Consider the following 22,573-nt stretch of genomic DNA (forward strand, 5'->3'; position numbering starts at 1 on the left):
TACTGCACCACTCTATGCCTCACTAACTTTACCAGGGTAGTATGGGTGGGGCGTACAGGACAGAGGAGAGCTGAATCAAACTTTCACCGGTTTGGAGGAGAGTATTTCCCTCTCTTGTTAAATTGAGCAGTGACATAAAAACATCACAGCCACAGACGAAGCATAATCAGCAGGCTTTTACAGTGAAATTATAGCTCACGCCGAGACACTCTGTTGTATCTTATTAGTCACAACAGATGAATTTTTAGCCAGCTTCAGTTAAAACTTAGCTTTGTCTCCTTTCAAAACAAAATCAACTGAAACCTGCTGTTTGCGTTTTAATTGAAGGTTAGATCTTAAGAAGGGTATTTTTAGAAGGCTATTGAAGTTGTATTAGCTGCTATCATCTGCACTCCTCCAGGGAAAAAAAAATCTCCTAGAATCCTGCAGGAGGTCAGCTGATAAACAGCAGCACAGAAAATCACAGCAGGATGACGTACAGAAACTGCCTCCTTAGAATCATTGAATCGCTAAATATTTGGATCAGAGTCTAATTCATCAGATCTGGAGGGGGACTCCCCTATATTTTTTCCAAGTCAGACAGTGTGAGCGCACGCACGCACGCACGCACGCACGCACGCACGCACGCACGCACGCACGCACGCACGCACGGTCCTCCTCCCACTAATGCAGGTCTGGTGAGAACAGTGTCCTCCTCAACTGGCTCTGCAGAAGTGTGAGCTATGAGCTGCTGCTGTATGTGTGTTTATGCTTGTGTGTGTGTGTGTGTGTACGTAACTCAGCCAGCCAGTCACGCACATTCCTCTCAGGGAACTCCTCCTACATGCCTCTGAGCTGCTGCTGCTGCTGCTGCTGCTGCACGTGGAGAGAGACGCAGTCCAACACAAAACATGAGCAGGGAGGGCTGGAAGGGGTGGGGTGGGGGGGTGGGGGTCTGTCAGCCAGCTGTAGGCTGAATAAGTGCAGGGCGAGCGAGATGGAGAGGAGGCTACACTCTCTACAATCTCATGCCCCCCCCCTCCTTTTTTTTTTTCATGGGCCAGAATCAGAAAGGCTTCAACAAAGAGTGCAGAAGAAGCACTGCTGGGGGGGGGGGGGGGGTATATGACAAAGGTGAACATTCAAGGTCACGGTCCTGTGCTTTTTCATGATGGTTCTCTCGAGTGTACTGGATGTGGTCGGCTTTGACAGGCTGATTTGTCGTTCAGGTTTAATACACTTCCAGTCTGTACTGGAACAGGCATCAGGTGCTGTCAGGAATTGGGCTAAAGGTGACACTGTGATGAATCCCAGGAGCGTAAGACAAAGGAAGATCGCCTGTATGAAGGGAAGGGGGTGATTAAGGCAGTTGAGAAAAACAGCCTCTGGAAAGTGGTGTGCTACTCTGACCCTCTGTAACACACACACACACACACACACACACACACACACACACACACACACACACACACACACACACACACACACACACACACACACACACACACACACACACACACACACACACACACACACACACACACACACACACACACACACACACACACACACACACACACACACACACACACACACACACACACACACACACACACACACACACGGAGCCCCAATTCATGTGTTCACAGTGGGTGTCAGATTGCTGCTCTCGACGAAAGCCAAGCCCATGAACACATACGCTCAACGCCCCTAAAGCACACATGCCAAAAACTCACGTGAACACAGACAAATAAAGACACTGTGACACACAACACCACTTGTGTATGCACTAAAAACATATGCAACACAAACAGGCAGTGCATGGGCGTAGAGACACACACGTAAACACACACACGCACGCACGCAGTGCAGGACAAAAGACTAGTGATGGAGTCTTTTGGTTGAGGGGCCCAGCCTGCACATGCTTAGATGAGAGATGTCATTCATTAGGGCGTCGTGCCTCAATACAACATTCCTATGAAACCTACACACACACACACACACACACACACACACACACACACACACACACACACACACACACACACACACACACACACACACACACACACACACACACACACACACACACACACACACACACACACACACACACACACACACACACACACACACACACACACACACACACACACACACACACACACACACACACACACACACACACACACACACACACACACACACACACACACACACACACACACACACACACACACACACACACACACACACACACACAGAGCTTAAATCGACACTGAGAGGTGATCAAGATGCAGAACACGACGAAAAAGGAAAGGATGGAGAAAACCTTTGGACATATGCAGAGTGCAGAGTCTTGAGTCACTTCTGTCCTTTATAAACATCATGGAATGATAACACACAAATCACGACTGCATCACTGATGCTGGGTTCAAAATGTTTCCCTTTTTTTTTTTTTTTTTTAACAAATACTCTGTATTTTAACCTTTGGTACAGCAGGTTCGTTTAATGTTGCTTATTAAACTTTCAGGAGTACTGATTTAAAGAATGGGTTTAATATTTAATTCAGCCTTTTCCTCCCTTGCTTTTCTTTCAACCGGAAAGAAACACATATTTTAAGACATGATGACTCTTGGCTGTGTTGTAAATATACAACAAGTAAAGCTAAAGACAGTGTCATCACTTCACTAATGTTTGTATCGAAATGTACAAATGACATTAGCAGTCCTTATGATTATCTTACATTCACTTCTCACTAGATGAAATTAACAATAATCTATGCTTTGCTTCTTACCATCATTTTTGTCAATAATTTGAGTGAAGCTTCATACAAAAATAAATCTTTCATGTATTTTTGTTGCTTTATTCTTGCTAATTTTAGCTGGCAAGGCATGGAAATGTTAACATAGCAGACCCATTAATCTTCTATAATGAAGTTTAGAGCACTAGTAAAAATAAAAAAATATGTGACCACACTCTAGATTCAGACTCCATAAACAAGCAAAAAATATTTCAGATATTATGTTGGCACTGACCAAAAACACAAGCTCCATATGTGTACTGCCAACTTTGGTGTATGTTGGACTTACATATTATTAGTTTTTCAAAGCAAAGTAATCAAACAGGTTAGAATGAGAAATCACATCCAAAAATTAACCTTAACATAATAAACATTACTCCTCTCATTCCTCCTTAAACAGCACAACTCCCATCTTCCTTAAATTTTTTTTAAATACCCTCCAAGAGTGCAGAGTGTGATCACAACACTCACACTCGGGTGTGAACCAAAACAAGGTTGATGTAAAAGGGTTTCTTATTCTGGGAGCTTTATGATTGTTGGCTTGATATGGTCAAACACAGCCAAACCTGGAGCAACCACAGCCAAAAGTGATCATTCACTGATATTTGATCCGACAACTTTATGAACGAGCAACTGTCAACAGCTCAGACGCAACAGTGATGTTAATGCCGTGTTCCATTAATGCCAAATACAAAGCGGCTCTCTGGCACAGCGCAGCATAAAGCCCCAAAACTTTGTTCAGAATTCATCAAAGTGTGTAAATAAGTCAGGAAGCGATTATGCAGAGAAAAAAAAATTAATTCCAGTGGGTCCACAAAGTACCTGCGGGGGAACGTCAATCGGATTATTTGGTCACAATCAGTAGTCATGGAAGTGTAATCTTCAATTTGTTGGTTCAGAGCGGCAAAAGTCAGTGATCCTTACTAACTAGAATGTATGAAATGAACTTTTTGGATCCACACTCAACGCGCACCCTCGTCTGGACTAACAGGTGTGAAAACCCCTGAAGGTCAATGTGGTTTTCGGCATTGCTGCTCTCTGGTTGTGCATGATGTCATTCAGACCTTTATTATAAAGTGTGTGTGTGTGTGTGTGTGTGTGTGTGTGTGTGTGTGTGTGTGTGTGTGTGTGTGTGTGTGTGTGTGTGTGTGTGTGTGTGTGTGTGTGTGTGTGTGTGTGTGTGTGTGTGTGTGTGTGTGTGTGTGTGTGTGTGAACTCCATTACTGCTCGTGGTTTCATTTGGGGGGACTACCATAGCAACTACTAGTGCTGCTTGAGAAATGCAAACAGAAATACTAATCAGGTTTATGTTCAGTGTATAAATAAGAAGCTTTTTCAGTTGCATTCCTCACTAAAAGACCAAATACATGAAACCAACAAAGGAGAACTGTTTTCTTTCCCACTCTCTTTTCTATGTGCATGTGATCTCTCCTCCATCTCCTGATAATGTGTGACGTGAATTATGCAACAGGTCAGATTAAGATTTAGGCGTCTTATTATTAGACCTGTGACCAACTGCCACCCAGTGCAGCTGGAGTCCCGCCTCCAGATCGGCTGGTCGGCATTGGGTGCTCACGCACGTACACCAAAACACAAACACACGCTTGTGTGTACACCTCTCAGCTGTCTCCATGTCCTCAGGCCAACAGCCCAGTATAGAGTCATGTGGGATAGAGAAAGGCTTCCAGGACAAGAGCAGAGGGGTCAAACTCGACAGCAAATGCAGGCTTCTGAAGCAAACACACGGCGATACACACCGACACACACTTTGGTATGACTCACCATTACCTAACGGGCAAACAACTAAACTCAAACATGTCAATGCCTCAACAAACTGCTTTGTAAAGGCTTGTTTGTAAAAAAAAAAAAAAAAAAAAAGAAAACTGAATCCTGCGCACTTGCACCAGGTTTTGAATGCGACTGTGCTCACAACCTGAATACATGTAGCTGGGATCAATGTTTCCTGCATTCTGCACCCAGCAGTGTCGACGTTTTAACAGAGGGACAGATGGGAGGACAGAGGGAGAGGGAGACCAAAGTAAGAGACGAGCGCACAAACACGTTTAGATAAGATGACCCATTAATCCCTGTGCTGTGACCACACAGTCATTGCATAGCGCTGCCTCGGACACACATACACTCACAGCTAATTTAAATGCAGCTTATGCGCCACTGCCGCCACTCCCATCCTCCTCTGATTGAGTGCTTTAAGTGCTTTACTCAACGTGTATCATCTGTACAAAGGCATACTTATCCAACAAATACTTTTGATTACTGATTATCTTTGAGTTCCTAAACATCTTTAAAAAGTCCTATTTGGCAAGCCCAACACCAAAACTTTCCCGTACAACAAAGAAATGCATTGAATGCTGGCAGCAGATGTGAAAAACACAGCCGCTGTATAATGTTCGTGCATCTGACTGTACCTAAATCATAAACTGATTGCAAAATACACATGGAGACCGGTGACTGCTGCCAGGGGGAGATGAGAAACAAAAAGTCACACGTCAAAGTCTCAGCGGGAGACAAACACTGCCGGGTTCACTCACAGCCGGGCTGTTGGTTTTCTCAGACAGAAAGCTGCAGACACAATCAGACGCAGACGCACGCACACTCGCACACAGGAAGACACAGACAAGTCGTCTACAGGGCACATAGGAAGCATGCACAGTTTGTTAAAACGATTTCCTGTCTTCCTGTTGAACTAAGTTTCCAGTGAACTGTCTGTCAAATGCATTTCACACAGACCCAACAACATGCAAGAAAAAGTAAAAAAAAAAAAGTAAAGGAAGAAAGACAATTAGGTGAAATTTAAATACGTTGAGGTACTGTTAAAAAAAAAAAAGAAGAAAAAAGAAAAACTTGCTAAATGTTAATTCACACCCACAGAATAAAGAAGCATATGCTGAGAAATGGCAACTTTTTTCTGTTCAAGTCACAAAAATGAAACGAGCACATGAACTCGGATGTACTGAAGCCATCAAAAGCATATGTGGAACAAAGAGGAGAGACAAATAATTTATAGAGCGCTTTCAGAATTGGATAAATCTGTTAAATCTGGAAGAAACAATGCACCCTAAACAATTTTCAAATCTCCCCAAACTTCCATGCTCATCATGTGCATATGTATAGCAATTCTTTGTTGAATTCCAGATGTGAAAATATGTTTCATATGATAAAACATTATTAATGGCTGTTGAGATAATTCAGCAATTTAAAAAAACCCTTTTTCCTTCTAATTAGACTTTCATTGGAAATGTCGAGTCAATTTATAGCCTTCGACTGTTGTAGCAGCCTGACTTTTGATTTAAGACTGAAGCTTTGTTTACTATTTCAATCCATCTCTTTCATAATCATTTCTGTTCTGGATGTGCATCTTTTGTTGACAAAATGAATAGCTTTACCCTCACTTATTTTTCTTTAGTAACACTTTCTTTTCAATAATTAAAATAAAAATACAATGCATTTCCCTTGCCACCAGATTTCTTTTTCCCGCTGCCGTGTCCTCATTGAATCTCTGGTGCTCCACACTCTATAAACCGCTGGTCTAAAGTCACCTCTAAGTCGGCAGAGGGCCTATTAAACAGCAAACGGTGATGAGGTATATTGAACACAATATTTTCCTCTAAATACATTATGTTTCAACGGTTACTTTGAAGAAAAAAAAATATATAAATAATAATTAAAAAAAAATTTTTCTGTAAAATACACAGGTCTGCAATTAAAATTAAGTTAGAGGTGAAAACAGTTTAAAAGATGGCAAGTTTAATACGAATCTGCTTTATTCCAATTTAAATTCCTCGACAGGCTGTGAGAATAATTATTAACTGTCCACAGCAATGACTGAAGTCCCCCTAAGGGGGACACTCAATCTCTAAATGGTCCAGTGAGGCTAAGTGCATTTTCTCAAAACGAATAAATAATTAAACTGAGAAAACTCACTAGGACCGATTTTATGGAAGAAGAAGAAGAGAAAAAAAAAAGGTCAAGAAGATTGTTCTGAGACCTAAAAGTAAATCTCAGTTGATGTTGATGTTTGAAATGTTTCACGTCTTAAGTTGCCGTTTGATTGTGGGGCGGGGAGCTGCAGGCTGGAGATAAGCAGCCAGTTGGGAGGCTGTGAATTAAAAGCCATTTCCAGGCGGCCTCAGTGCAGCAGGCTGCTGGGCTCGCTGAGGTGTGTCCACTTTATGCACAATGATCGCCGGCGCCATCCCAATGGAATCAAGCAGGGAAGATTTAGCCGTCCAAAATGTGAATTCCTCATTGTGATCAGGCAGAGAGTTTATTTTTTACCAGCATTTGCACCTCTTTGGCACTGCTCTGTGCGGAAAAAAAAAAAAGCATGAAAAATAAATGGAAAATGTGACATTGCGATGACCTTGAATCATGCATGGACATGCAGATGTGAATTGCATATGCGGCCCTGGGCTGTGTGATACCACGATTATGATCTTAGCTCATATATTTACACAATGAGACCCTTCTTCACGGCTCTCTACTGACGCACAGCGCTAGTGAACGAACCTCAATCGAAAAACCAATCCTGTGCATTATAGAACACGTTCAAAGGCACACATGCAAGCGGCAATCACGCAGCCTGTTGTGTTATGATCGAACAGCGATCAGCACCTATAACCAGAGGAAATGGCCACAAAACCCGACATGAAGCACTGCTGCTGCACCGTATAACCCGACTACCAGAGCATCACTAATCATTCTCCAACAGATTTCAAAAGGCAACGTCTTTCTTGATTTTCAGGAGAAAATGGCACACTCAGTCGGGAACGGCAGAACTGAAATTGCCTTTGTATCGAGACTCGTGCCGTCCTAACACACACGTACACACAGCTGCACTTCTATAATGAATATACAGAGGCAAAATGGGAGATTACACTGATGGTTCTTCCACGCTTAAATCTCCTTACTGCAGCCGCCGGTGAGATAAATATAGACGCAACTTGGTGGCTCACATTTTGCTCTTTTTCTCACAGATTTTCAAAGTGTAGGTTGCCCCATTCAACTATGTACTTGAAGACAATATAAACATGGTTGAAAAGAGTAATCTTCTTCATCAGTCTTACTCGCTAGAATGCTGACACACACGGATCTCTGCTCCTATGACTGCAAACCTAAGTGCTCACAGTAAAAGTCCCAACAGCCTCTGGAGCAGTTTGAAAGGGGCTTCCCTGAGATCCACTCTGGGGCTGTCTGATGTCCACTGTGGTCCTCCCGGACGATGGAGGCACGTCTAGTTTCCGGGTATTCGAATGCACTGGCAGCAAAGCAGGTGGCAGATCTGAAGTGTCAGCAGCTCTGGCAACTGCATTTCCACCACTATGGGAATTCTATGCAACGCCGTGTTTTTTTGTTCGAGAGCCTGTTCTAGCCGACTATATTTGGAGCCCAGATGGCTTGCGAAAGCAACTTAACTGCATCCACTTCTCTAACACATGTGAGGGATTACAACTGCTTACTTGTGGTTTTCCTTTCTCTCTATTCCTGAGGGTGATTCTCAAGAGGCTCCAAAGACGCCAGCATGTCCAGAAATATGCAAAACACTATCATAAAGTCAGCAAAAAAGAAGCTCTACTGTGACAGATTTACACAATCCCACGATCCATTGACATAACGCTGGCTTTTCCAGACTTGCCATGCTTACATAACATTGTTTTAGCAGGTTTGTTACCAAAAATATACACCTCACATGCGATTCAGTTTCACCCTGCCACCGAGCCACTCAGTCAAGCCAGCAGCAACATGATGTACTTGGATCACGGCACAGTGAAATGAAGAGGTGTGGATTAGATGAGGATTCACACAATGTACCACCCGACTGTGCTCTCAGTGTTGTTGAGAGGAGGGATTTTATTGCTTGTTTTTTGTGTGTTGTTTCTTGTTATAGCTATTGTTCCAAGACTGACAATGTGTACAATGCCATCACGTCAGCCTGATGATTACGAAAAAAATAGCTTTTTTGTAAACATCATGAAAAAGCTAATTATCCATCATTTTAATAACAAACCGCAAAGGAATCTTTCATGAAGTGTTTGATAATGTCTGATTGTGGTAAGCTGGGACACTTCTGTGACTTAAAGCGCATTATGATGTTGACTGGCGCCGTGTGTCTTCAAACACGACCTTTAAAGCATAAGAATTAAGACAACTTATGGGGTACTTTATATGAAAAGAACTCCTACACTTCAGTTGAACATATTCAGAATGTAAGGCCAATGTAAAATGTGCACATGCTTAAAATTCCTCACTCAATGTACCTATCTAAATATTGATCAAAAGTGGCTGTTAAGTACTGAATTCTTTGAATCCTTCCATTTGTTGCGTCACTTCTCTTGACAATACCTTTTTTCACAAGCAATGTTTTTACACTACCCGCAGGCCACGTGATAGTGTAGTGGCTAGCACCCTGGGGCAATTACCCTGATTTAAGTCACCAACAGATCGTCTCAGGCGCTCCAGTGACTCCGAGGTTTGATAAGGTGGGTAGAGAAAGAAGATGGATGAACGACACAACCTGTGAAATGACCTCTTTGTAGGGGTTTGCTATGCCTGAAGACCTCCTGCCGTTACAGCTGCTGTTCTGCTTGAATGACTGCTCAAACTGTAATAAACACCAAAAGATTGTCAAACTCCTGCATGTTTTCAGTTATTTAGATCTAAAAAATAAATAAAAAATCCCTGGAACACAAGTGAAAACCAGAATTGTATCCATGACCAATTCTGCAGACTTTCACCAAAGGATGTTTTCATGTTTACAAAAATCATATGACGCAACGAAGGTCTGGCCAACTGAACTGAAGTTAATTATTGCTGATACACTTTTGGTGGGCAGATGGTTACCAATGAAAGCTAAGAGGCTTATCTTACATGTATTGATCCCAGCGTCTGTTATCTGCAGCAGCTATAGATCAGCTGGAAAATGCACATATACACGCTGCACCGAAGGGGGCATTAAATGTTTCAGTCTTATAAAATTTTCTGTGAAAGCACACCACCAGTAGGACACTAGACACAATTAACTGAGGAGCTGTGTTGCAATAAACAACCACGGCTTTTCTTATAAAAGTCCCAACATAAAAGGAGGTGTTGCTGTTAAAGGAGAAGAGATACGTGGCCTTGGTCGTTTCTCTCCAGGCTGATTGACCTGGGACTCGAGAAGAAAAGTGATCAACGATCACAACTGCTGACCGTGGAAAAAAAAACAAAAAAAAACAGAACAAGTGTTGCCAAGGCAACAGAGACATTGTGTTAAACATTCCCGTCACGGTGATTGAAGAGTGTCGCTGTGGTGGAATGAGCTTTTCCAATATGTGACTTTCAATGTGACTGCAAATTGCAGCTTGACATGAATGTATTTGAAGACAATTAATGCTCCTGCTATGCTCTCTGAGTGAGCGTTGATGTGCAGAGACTATACACACTGGGCAATTGTTTACAGCGTGTGTGTTGTGCTCAGATTCTATATGTGTACTTGTATTGCACACAGAGACTCTGTTTTGTCTGCTAAGCCGTTTATGTGCTCATGTTTGCTTTGTGTCAGCTCCCTGCATGTGATTGCCTGTGTTATTCCGACTGAGTCTCAGTGTTTGGGTCACTCCAGGTTTTTGGGCAGGAATCCCTGAATGAGCAGAGCTTTTATCCCGTCTCATATGTGAGGAAAAAGGAGTGGAGGATGGCTAGTAAACTTCAGTGGTAATAACAGGGTCAGCTGTGTTTCCATAGCGTTTTATAACATGAATCACACGTCACTGCCAGCTCACCTTTCCTGTTTTTGTCTGCCTTGCATTACCAGATTAAAAAACACTGGAAGTGGAGGAGAGTCCTGCCAAGAAACTGACATGTTTTTGTCAGATGACTGTAAATAATTATGATCACTCGTGAGGACGAGTGGTTCCAGGATCAAATTGAATAAACAAAACAATCACATTTGTTTTGAATTACTGCAAACCGGGTGATCCCATCCATTTTCTCCTGCTTATCCGTTTCACGGGGGTGGCTGTCTGAGCACTGTCACCCAGATCACATTACACTGATAAAGAACCTTTCCTGTGGGTGGTGAGCCCACGGGAAGGTGGCGCCCGGCGTGGGACATGAACCCACCCCCTTGAGATTGCGAGTCTCATGCTCTACCAACTGAGCTAGCTGGGGACTCCAGGTGCTCCCGATTTTTTTAAAACTTCACTACCAAGTTGGCTGCCAGCACATCTCACCAACAAAGTTTATCCGCCACCACTTAGTTCCAGAGCTCTAGGTATTTTAGTCTCAGAGTCGGCCTTTGTCAAAACTTTTCCACTTCTCTCCCACATGTTTAGCTCAAATGTTCCTTCAGGACTATGGACTCTGTGTCATGTGTGTCCCTCTCCCACTCTGCAACACAAAGGGGAAGATTCACAGCACACATAGCAACCAACCCTGATTGGCTGCGGGCTGCCTGTACAGTTCCAGCTGGGGAGAAAACCTTCTTCTGTTTAGTGAACTCAGCTGGCATTATTCTCCCTGTTGCAGCAAGCACACACTTGACCCAGACTGACACGACACCTTGCTCTCGGCTCACACTCCCTTCATTGTTACTGCATAAACAGAACTGTTGTTCACCATGTCCCTGGTTTTGAGTCCAGGCATCCAAAAATATGCATTTAACTTTAAATTGCTAGTCATTTTGAATGTGTGTGTGTGTGTTGGAGACTGTCTGTCTGCATCTTGCCCTCTGATGGACTGGTAACTGGTCCAGGATGTTCCCCATAGTCCGGTGGGATCAGCTTCTGTGGCCTGTGATTCAGAGTTGCATAAATTGGAATGGATGGATGAATTGATTGGAAAAATATCAGCCAGATCTTCCTTCACTTTTCCAAATTTTCACATTTCAATTTTCAAATTGATTATTAGATCCTTCAAAAAAAAACATTTAGAGGGCTCTCCAGTATAATGCGAACCTGATATTCAGATGGGTCTAAGCACCTAGAAACTCAGGATTACAATAAAAAATCCCATGAATGAGGCCAAACAGCACAATCAGGAAAACCAACAGAGCAAGTTTTCTTTCATGACAATACGACCAAAGTGGCCCTACCCGTCTTTAACAAAAGGAAGAAACATTTAGCCTCTTTCACTCTCAGAACCATTCCTGTATGATACCAACAAAAGGCTCAATGTGAAACTGCAGCATTGCAACTTTTGTTAAGGAAAAGATAATGAAATCAATTTTAAAACATGTTGCAAACTTGCCAAAAAAGAAAAAAATCCCTAAATTACAGGTATTTTGCATCAATATCTGATCACAACGTATGCAAATACTTTCTACAGCCTCACAGATATTTTGATTTTATTTACATTATTTTGCATGGAAAGATCAACAATGAAGCTTCAGAAACAAACAAGGTGGTCAAGACGCCTCTTGAAACTTTGAATATGCAACATACACAGTGTACTAGCAGCCATCCACTTTTTAAATACTGGATGCATCTTTCAGGGTATTTAAAAAAATTAAGAGCAGCGATCGCAAACTTTCTAAAGACTTTGAATTACACATATCCCCCATTATGAGACAAAATATTTATATATTTGAAGGAAATTGATTGGCCGATTGCCCCCACCCTCACGGTCAGTACTATATAATAAGACAAAACTTGCTTTGATGCCTTCAAATCTTGTTTAGGTTCCACAACATCTCATTTGGAGAAAAGCAACATTGAAACAACTCCAGTGGCGGATCTGCCTACAATACAAATTTCACATTCATATTGACAGCATTTAGGATGTTTAAAAAAACTTTATAGATTTCACTTTGTCAATATTGCTTTGACCCCCCCCCCCTTCTAAAAAAAAAAAAAAGAAAGAAAGAAAAGAAAAGGAAACAAGAATCCTTTTTAAAAAGAAACTTACAAACTGTTAAAAATCCTGAAATCTCCCGATTGGGACATGAGATAAACACATTATTGTGGCTATTCTAGTGTTGCTACATGTGTAGCATTAGCATGTCAGCTAATTTATATTCTAATTTGCAGCAGCAAACCTCTGGTACACTCACACATTGAAATCCCCTTTAGCCATTCATCTCTCTTACAGTATTAGGTCAGTACTCCATAATGAAAGCACAAACAACAATGGCTGTTTTTCAGGGTTGAGTAACTGCGGTGGACTGGGAGCTGTGAGCCTGCAGGATTTCCATTGAGTCATCCTATTCTCACTGGTTTCAGATTGGTGAAATCACCATGTGCTTCTTTTCTGATCTGACAAAAAAAAAAAACAACTAATCTGCACGTGGTTGGCCAGCAGCTGACGGCAGAAGTAGAAATTTATATCCCAGTCCTGCTGGACCCTCTTGGTTAGGAATGAGATGCAATGTCCTTTTTTCCATCTTCAACCGCCATAGCAACTGAAGTCCTTGAGTGAGGTGCTTTAAACCCTCCTATTATTCAAATGAGTGGCTCGGTGGCTAAAAGTAGAAAACTGGTTTCACTGGGTTGATTCCAGGTTTAAATGCAGCAGTCTGAGTAAATGTGCAGCCGAGTAAAACTAAACACATTATCCGCTGTGGACTTCCCTAATCAATTCTTACAAGGATGCGCCATCCAGAATTATGCGGTGGTCATGTTTGTGGCTAAAGGGGACTCGAGTGAATACCAAGTACTTGTTCATAACAATTCATCACACTTCCCCTCTTCTAATCCCACCTCTTCTTTCCTGAAATGCCAGTAACATTAGCTTCACAGGCCTGGACTGCCCTCTGCATTGCCCTTTCTGACCTCATTTGCACATAGTCTAGCTGGAGGCCACAAAACCCCTTATTATTCAGGCAGGAGTAGTCTATTGCAAAAACATAGCCTCACTAATACCAGTTATGCAACAAGGACCAGAGTGAGCACTTCTGGAAAAGCTGGTAAAAATTTAAAAATAGGTCCCAGTTGAGTTTTTCACAATGTACACAATAGTGCAACTAAAGGTGCAATCAACTTGTTGTATAAAGAAAGCCACTAAATAATGAATATACATGGGGATACTTCTTCCAATTAAGATTCTTAAAGTTCTATTCATTCTTACCCTGCAACCCACTTGACGACTTGCAGCAACAGGAGACTAGGGCAGTAGGACAACCTCACCCTGCTCTGTAATCAAAGACACCCCGTCTAACACGAAACACGCAAGCCTTTGACCTCCTTCTTGCTGGCGATGCCAGATTCGAGAAAGAAGAGTCAACATTAAGCAACCTGAGTCGCACCGAAGGGTGCATGGAAAGTGTGTCAGCTGTGGCAAAGCGAGGCCAATTTGATTTGTGACTGGAATTAGAGTTAGGGACAAAGAAGGGCACGTGGAAAGTTTGGACACAGCTTGATCCATGCAGATCAAGTGCTGCATCATGATTCTCAGTTGCAAGGCTCAGTAAAATTCTCCTCGACTCTTAAAATTTTGCTGTGTTTATAAACAGTGCTCATGAATAAGAAGAACCCAGTCCCATAAAAATCAGCTGAGTGAAGGGAAAAAGATGCATTATCTCGGATGAACAGGACAGCCTGACTGTCAGCTGCTTTGACGGTAGGATGAAGCAATCCCGGGGGGTGATAGAGCAATCGCCTGACTCAATACTGAGCCTGGTAGTCGGCCTGAAAGAGATGGGATGAGACAATGGAAAAAAAGAAAGAGGATAGTTGTGATGAGTCTCAAGTTAACTTAACCTCACACTGCTCTTAATAAACAATGTGCTTAACGCCTTCACAAAAGGGCCCCTGAGGTGCTCTCCGTTAACATAAATTGAAAGAGTGTGTGTGTGTAATCGGTATTCCACTGCACTGAAAGGCGAAGTCACAGAAAGGAAAGATTTTTTATCAGGTCAGAATAAAATCTTATCTTTAATTAGGCTCGTTTGTATCAGTGATTTCTTGCAGTGCAGACAAATGCTTGGCTTTGCGAGTCAAGAAAACGCTCTCCACAAATTTCTTTTTGCCTTGTTCTGTCCGCATATCACTATCCGGCAGTTCAATACTGGATCGTCCACAACAGCTCCTTTCAGTACTAGACAACAATAGCAGACTGTCAGCAGGGGAACACAGAAACAGATGAGAGGTGTGTGAACCTGATTAAAGTACTGCTTATGCAACACTATTTGTAACAAAAGATGTGGAGTGTCTAGTAACAGACCTCAAAACCAGATAGAAATTCAGCCCTCTTCAGTCAATCTACATCAGTAGTTCCAAAACTAAGGCTACGGCCCCTTTGCTCTCCGATATCTGACATGCCAAAACATTAAAGTAAAGCCAAACACTGGCAGAAACATCACTCAGGCCGGCTCTAGTTTCAAGATCAGGTCATTCTGTGATTTTCTTCGACACATGGAAATCCAATTTCCAATCCAGGTTTTAAAAACCTCAGAGGAGGATCCCTGGAACCACTCTCTGTGAAAACGATGTCTGTTTACATGGAAACAGCAGAAACACCCCGAGATCCTGCTGTTGGTTGTTTTTGTTGCGGCGAGTATCTGGACTTTCGTATGGACAGATGGCGAAGCTGGAATCTTATTACGGGTGACTCTCAACTATGAAACTTCCAAGTCCCAGGAGAATATGGACTGGGAGTCACTCCATTCTGGAGGTCGCCTTTATTGGTATTGTCTATCTTCTCCTGCATGTGCATAAGAACTATCCACTATGGATGTTTCAGAAAAGTTATGTTTTATCCCGTTGACACAGAGATGGAGTCAGAACATTTTCATGAAGTTTCACTTTGGGAGACATTTTTCCAAGTTATGTTCTCAGTGGTCTGAGCTTGTTATTGTGTAAACGGACCCCTAAAACCCAACAAATGTTTTACGTTTTCACTTGAAAATGTTGTCGTATACAAACATTTCACAAACAAGTAAAAGTGATTTTAGAATGCAAATGAAACTGCAGTGGTGCAGTGGTTAGCACTCTTGCCTCAAAGCAAGAAGGTCATTGGTTCAAATACAGGGCCTTTCTGTGTAGAGTTTGCATGTTTTCTCCGTGTGGGTTTCCTCCAGGTACTCCGGTTTCCCCCACAGCCCAAAAAACATGCGCCGGGGGTCTCTGAGCAAGACTCGCAGCCCCTTCAGTTCCTCAGGACACACTTGTAAAAGAGATTATTAATCTCAATATGGCTCTCCTGACTAAATAAAGGTTAGAGAGAGAACCCTAGCTGTGCCAGACCTTTCAGTCACAGCTCTCAGGACTGATGCATACTGACACATTTGCATTTGTCCGGAAAAGCTTTTTAGTTAGAGCCCTGATCTCAACTATAACCTCACGTTTCCTCATCTCATGCCAATAACAGTAGATCTTCAAAATGTTTTTCTCAATCCATTAGCAGAATAATAAATCGTTCAGGAGCCGACTGTCACCTGCGCTGCCCTTGTGTTTTGTATAGTAAGTTAAACTAGATCTATTTTGGTGCAAATGCCAATTGTGTGGATATATATGTGGTTAAGTGCTGAGGTGTTACTGTAGATAATGTCTACTTCATGTGACTCAGACGGGAAGGAAAAAGAGAGGAGTGGAAAGGAAAAATACAGAGACGTGAAAGTGGATTTGAGATAGTCATAGAGGGATGACTTTAGCGTGAGGTTTTGCTCTCCTCTGCAGAGCAGCAGTAATCACCCATCCCTGAACACAACTCCTATCTAAACCTGGCCGAGATTAGCAAGGAGCTCTCATTGTGGTTTCTCAGTTACAGAAATAGCAGACGTAGTGGAAGCATGACAAATGCATACTCAAGACAAACCCGTGGAAACTGATGAGAATTTGTGTTTTATTCAATTTATTGGGATTTCTGAGCTAACTGTGTTAGTCCCACAGAGTTTACAGCTTAGCTCCAATCTTGTTATGTCACATCAGGGATTAAAACCACAAGTGGAAGGAAGGATAAACTGCAGAGGACAGCCAGAAATGACTGTTCATGGAGATGAAGTCTTCTATGAATGAGAGGATGATTTTCAGTAAACAATAAAGTAAAGTCTCAATTTAGGCCAATTCACTCAGACGTTCTTGACATTGAATGTCACCTTAACACAAAGAAAGACAGAAATAGCGACAAAAAACATTTCAATTCACAAAGACACATGGACGGCGTTCCCACCACAACACCACCCCTGCCAAGCAGAATCACCAGGCCCAGATGGCGCTTCCTGTTCCTGCAGAGCTGGCTGCTGGTTGGCTACAAGGATCCACAGGGGCGGGAGGATGTGACGAATGCACGGCAAGTGACATCACCGGCAGGCTCAGGGGCCCCTGGCAGTGGAAATACGACCCATGCTGCCACTTAAAGCTTCAGCCAGTCCAGCATCAAGTCAGAATGGTGTATTTTTATGTCTCCTTATAACGTGTCAACAGCAAGCCGTAATGCGGAGTAGCTGTGCTAAATGTGTAGCTCTGCTTTTATGTGCAAGTGTGCGCGTGGACCCGGCACAGCACACGGTGACTTGAGTGACCTTAAAGAAGAGGTCTATAAATACATGTATAGGGTAACGGCACATTTGTGCCCGTGTCTAGATAAAGAGCTGGTGTGCTAAATTAAATGTTCCACTGTTATATAAGCGCATTACTGCACTGGGAGGACTGGGGGCCCGATTCCATGCAGCACTAGGCTGGGCTACTTACAGTCAAACCTGTCACAACAGCATTGATTTAGGCTGATTACTCTGGGGGCCAGGATAGTAACTCACAGCTGACTGCCTACCCAGTATTGGTATTCATTGTGAAAGCCGCCTCTAAATCTGGCTGTACAATGGTGAGTCCAATATCCATGTTCAGTGGAGCTATGTCAGCAAATGGCTGCACTGTTGTATTGAAAAGGCAATACGGAGAAGCACTCATGTCGACTTAAACTAGTTATTAATCACTGCTGCATGATATATCTTTAGTCATCGGAAAGAAAACAAGCGGATATTTTCAAGTATGTTTATATTGGTGATGATTAGGCACATTTAAAAAAAAAAAAAAAAAAAAGACAATTTCAACCATTGCTACTGAAAGTCTGTCAGATGCAGGTAATTGTAGCTCATATATTTTTTTAAAAAGCCATTAAACTGCAGTAATACCTCTGCTGTTCAGTTTGAATCACAGCAGTAGTGTTGCCATTTTCTTACAGTATTTCTGCCTCATTTTATCAAGACTGTTATTCCTAAAGTTAATACTAGCATTTGCTAAAAACCTATGTGACATAAGAACAAACATCAGAATATACTTAAGTAATACAATGCACAACTAGGGGTCAAGCTTTTGGACTGAATATCAGCAAAGCTGGGATTCAGCCGTCCTTCTTTTCGTTGTCTACGCCAACACAAATATAGCCACGAAAATCCACAAAGTAATTTCTATATTGCTGTAGGTTCCACTCTTTTGGATCATGTCCATTTATTTGTATGCTTCCATTCTATGTGTGCATCCATAGAAAATATAAACATACAAGGAAATAGTTGCATGGTGGAGTTTTATAGTTTAATGCTGAAGCATTCATGTGAAGTTTCTTGTCTAATCAGATTCTTCTGTTGAGAGTAGCTGCTTACTAATAAGTATAGCAGTAGCAAATATAGCACTTAGGAAGAAATATTTACACCAATGCCTCCTAGAAAAACAAAAACTGTGGTAAATTTGGCAATAAAAAGTAGGTGCTATGTGGTTTTCATTGTAAAACGTTAATAAACAGTGCATTAAAGAAAAACATCCATACATTTTGAAAAAGTACATTAAAATATATATATATTTTTTATTTATTTTGTTTTAACATCTATTACAGTACAAATACCCGGGATGATTTCAGTGACACCGATTGTGACGTGTTACATCTCTAGTTGTGATGTACCACAGAAGATTGCAAATATGGTGTCTCAGCTTCAAAATGACTCCGTCTCGAAAATAAAACAAAGATACAGATGGAGAGGAGCGAAGCAGAAGCGAGCACCTGTTGTTGGCCGGCTCTTGCTGTGGCGGATAAAATCACAGCCGAGGAGGGATGCAAAGACAACAGAGCAGCAAACAGGTGCTATATGGGACAGCAGTGTGCGTCGCTCTGTATTATCTGGGTCCCTCGTCAGTGAGAGTGTATTCTCTGATCCCCTGGCAAGTGTCTGGGACATCTCAGGACAGCTGTAATCTGGCTGAACGCACACGCAGGAGGCAGCCAGTGTTGTGAGTTGGTTGAGTGGGGGGAAGGTGGACTCGCATTCATCCCCTCCTTTAAGGCTCCAAACAGGAAGCACCGCCATACAAATAACTCTGCAGTGAACAGAAACACTGCACCGGGGCTCGCCAGCTGACTAAGGCTTTCCACCATGACTACCTCTGAGGTCATCTCAGCGTATATTGTTCAGCGTGACTTCAAAAGGGATGATAATGGAAGCTGCGGTTGAGGGCATAAAGAAGGAAGCAGTCAGTTACCGTTCTCAGGGTGTTGCTAAGATCTTTATTGATGTGGCGTCATGTCTACATCTAATGCAAAGTTATTTATTTCCATTCCTAATGTCTACTCTAGGCAGCAAAGCAAACCCAGCTGAGAAAAAACTCAGTACTTCATCAGCATGTGTGTGTACTCACGCCCGCACACACACATGCTGTCCTGACTCATAGCTCAACTCACAGGAAAACAAGGAGGGTCAGATGACTTTGGTTAGGTCTCTGAGCAGAACATAAGTGCTCCTTTTCTCCCTTTATAACAAAAGGCGGAGCTCGAGAAACGCCCTGAAGAGATGCTGCGTGAATTGAGTAAGAAAAAACAAAAACAAAAAAAAACCCACCTCCCGACCAGCAGGCGAAATGCTTTGTTCTATTGAATAGCAGCAGTATTTCAAGACCTGGACTAATCCCGCTTCTGCCTCGAAATGCCAATTCAGGAAAAAAGAAAATCAACAAATTAGAAGACAAAAGGTCCCAAACTGATAACAGCACATATTTCTGTTCTTCAAAATAAGTATTTCTTCCATAAACAACAAAAAACATTAATCACAATCAATGCAAGCACAAATATTCATAGTAAAAAAAATAAGGAAATTAATCTATTTTACTCTAATAAATATTTAAATTGATTAATTCCTTATGAATAGTGGACAGGTAATTTCAGCATGATGAACTAAAACTTTCTAAAACTAATTCTATTTCAGGACTGTATGATCTCAGTTGGGATGAAGCAGGAAAAATATGACATAACTTGGTTTTATAAAACCAAGTTCATTAGAAAAAGCGAGGAGCCTTACCATAGGGAAAGTTGTCAAATCACCCCAAGACTGGATTCATTTAATCTCCTCTGCGCAAGTACTGATCTGATCTGGATCCAGATTCCAGCGGGCATCTTAACAAGAAGTGAAGCCAGAAGTAAAGAAAGGTGGAGTAATTCTTTTTTCCCCACTCGAACCCTTTGCATGACCCCTTTCACCCACCTGAGAAACCTATCCCAGTAAAAAATGGACATGCCTGGACTTGTTCAGCTCTCCCCCGAAAACTTAATATCCAGAGCCAGGCTTTCCAAAGAGCCCTCAGCTCGGCATCAAAGCAATGAACCGAGCGGCTTTGTGCCCAACTCGACCTTGCAAGAGTCCGGGCTACCGAGCAAACCACTCCTCTCACCACTGCAGTTCTCTGTTTTCCTGAAAGCAGGGAATGAAGCAACCAGAAAAGAAGGTATCTGGCCCTTAAGCAATTTGGTGTATCCACCACAGGAAGGGTACAATACGTTCAAAACAACAATAGCACCACAGTGCCTGCCAGTCAAACGGGGAGCTGCTGCTGTGGAGCGGCTTCTACTGGCTTCGGCTCTCATAATTAGAACATGACAGAGAGCGATTTGACCCGACATGCTAATAATCCGTGAAGGTTGAAGAACAGATGCACTGTAGTGATGTGTCGCAGGCCAGCAGTTCTCAATCTCACGGCTCATATAAAACAGGATTACAGATTGTAGATCAGGAGAAGGTGAGCAGTTTTTTGTTGTTCACACAGTTGACCCAGGTACTGAGGCTGAGGCTGGTACTGTTTTCCAGTCAGCGTGCCCTTTGCCCTGGGCAGCCACATCGCCCAGATGTCAGGGTCACGGAGTCTAAATAAAGGGTTTTGCAGTGGAGGGTTAAAAGCCTATGTGCATATGGGGCACAGGTTTAAAAGGTGTTTAGGAGGTCCATTATCAGAAGATTGACTCAAATGGAGCTGCCTTTCAGAGTGGGCGGTAGCCCTGGCTGTGTAACATGTCAACACAAACACCATCGCTGATTGGCAGCAGATGATTTGATCACAACTCAAAACAAGTCCTGCTCACTGCTTTTATGGAAGTGGATCACAAACAGCTTAGTTCAGTCAATCATTTAGCACTCTGTTTTTCAGTGCTGTTCAGATTGCTTGAGCGACTCACTGCGGTAACAAACACCTGATTCAGATGATTGGATTTCCTGGCCCTGGCCTGCTTGAGTCCCAAGAAATGCTAATTATCCGACTTCTACAGTGGATGCTGACGGCCATTTCAATGGGTGACAACTGAAGCAAGTAGGGCAGGGTTACTCCAGGACCAAGCCCGAAGAAAACAATGATTTCGCAAAAAAACCCAGAAGCTTATAGAGGACCTATTTTTAATCGAGACGGGGCGGGGATTTGGATTCGGAGAGACCCTTTACTAATGGAGGCGATGGTAAAATTAGCATAATCACATTGAAACAAACAAGGCAGTCCCCTCTGTCCTTGTTTTACCTCATGCTGCAAATACAGCAAGCTGTAAACAGGTTGGCGAGCATAAGGCAGGAGCCTTATTTCTACAACAGGGTGGGTGTCAGGAACATTTTGCAGCAGCCCTGTGCAGGAGACTGTCAAAACAAGACTCCTGGAAGAGGGGAGAGAGAGCGTGGCGGCTGGTGAGCTGCACACCGCTGCAGAACTGGGTGAAAAGAAACACCTGACAGTCCTGGTAAGGTTTAAAGCCAGAGCCTCTCATGTGTGTTGTATCGACACGTCCTCATTTACCCGGGCCAGGCTTTGTTAGTTCACATAACCAGTGACTAGGCTGACCAGCTGTTACATAATTCCCTGGCCTGATTTTTTATTTTTTTTGTCTCAGGGGGATTGGGTACAGTCAATCCACTGAAGCTGGAAAAAAAACACAGTTTGCCCACACACTGACCAGCCCTTGTCCACCCTGGAGATGTGCGAGTTTGTGTGTGGATGTGTGATCCTGTGGGCCACATACCTCGCTCGGACTTCATATTGTCCAGTGTCATCAGGTTGCCTTCTGGATCTCCTGCTGGGGTCTTCTTTGGTCTTTTTCTGTCTTGGCCTCGGTGTCTGGACGCCCCCAAACACCACCCCCCCCCCCCCCTGCGGTTGACTGAGACCTGCTGGATCACCTTAGCAGTATAATCAGCTGTGGAGCCTGCGTGCTGGTGCCAGCTGCCCCCTACCTAACAACAAAGCATTGCTTTGTTAGCACGCTGCTGTACGCTTCCATCGGATAGCACTGTACCGTCCAACCGACCCGCTGACAGCGAGGCGAAGTCAACCGACCTGTCAACCCGCCGAGTAACCGACACGACTACTGGTTTAACCAGCGAGCTCGCGACTCGCGTGGGATTCCTGCACCTGGAGCAATAGTCAGGCAGCGGTTCATGTCGGTGCGTGTGTCCCGAACACTGGCTCCTCTCTGCGGGCTCGCGGAGCTGCGGTGGCTCGGTAGGTAGCAAACAACCGACGAACGTTCCGTGGCTGCTTCTTTAAACCACCGCAGAAATGCCGCAAGTGAGCCACAGTTTACCTAGAAGTCTTTATTGATGTTGCTTTTTTTCTTTTTTTTTAACTA

General features: G+C 43.0%; 1 protein-coding gene across 1 annotated transcript in view; it reads right to left on the reverse strand.

Annotated features, from left to right (window-relative positions):
• atosa (atos homolog A) overlaps positions 1–22,053 on the reverse strand; it is a 34,148-nt gene extending 12,095 nt beyond the window's left edge. The window contains exon 1 of the mRNA XM_080491660.1: positions 21,968–22,053. Coding sequence (XP_080347786.1) covers positions 21,968–21,998 — 31 coding nt within the window. The 5' untranslated portion in view covers positions 21,999–22,053. The remainder of the gene's footprint in view (positions 1–21,967) is intronic.
• Positions 22,054–22,573: the final 520 nt, after the last annotated feature.

Source organism: Lipophrys pholis (assembly GCF_963383615.2).
Source record: "Lipophrys pholis genome assembly, chromosome: 2".
In the NCBI taxonomy this organism is placed as follows: domain Eukaryota; kingdom Metazoa; phylum Chordata; class Actinopteri; order Blenniiformes; family Blenniidae; genus Lipophrys; species Lipophrys pholis.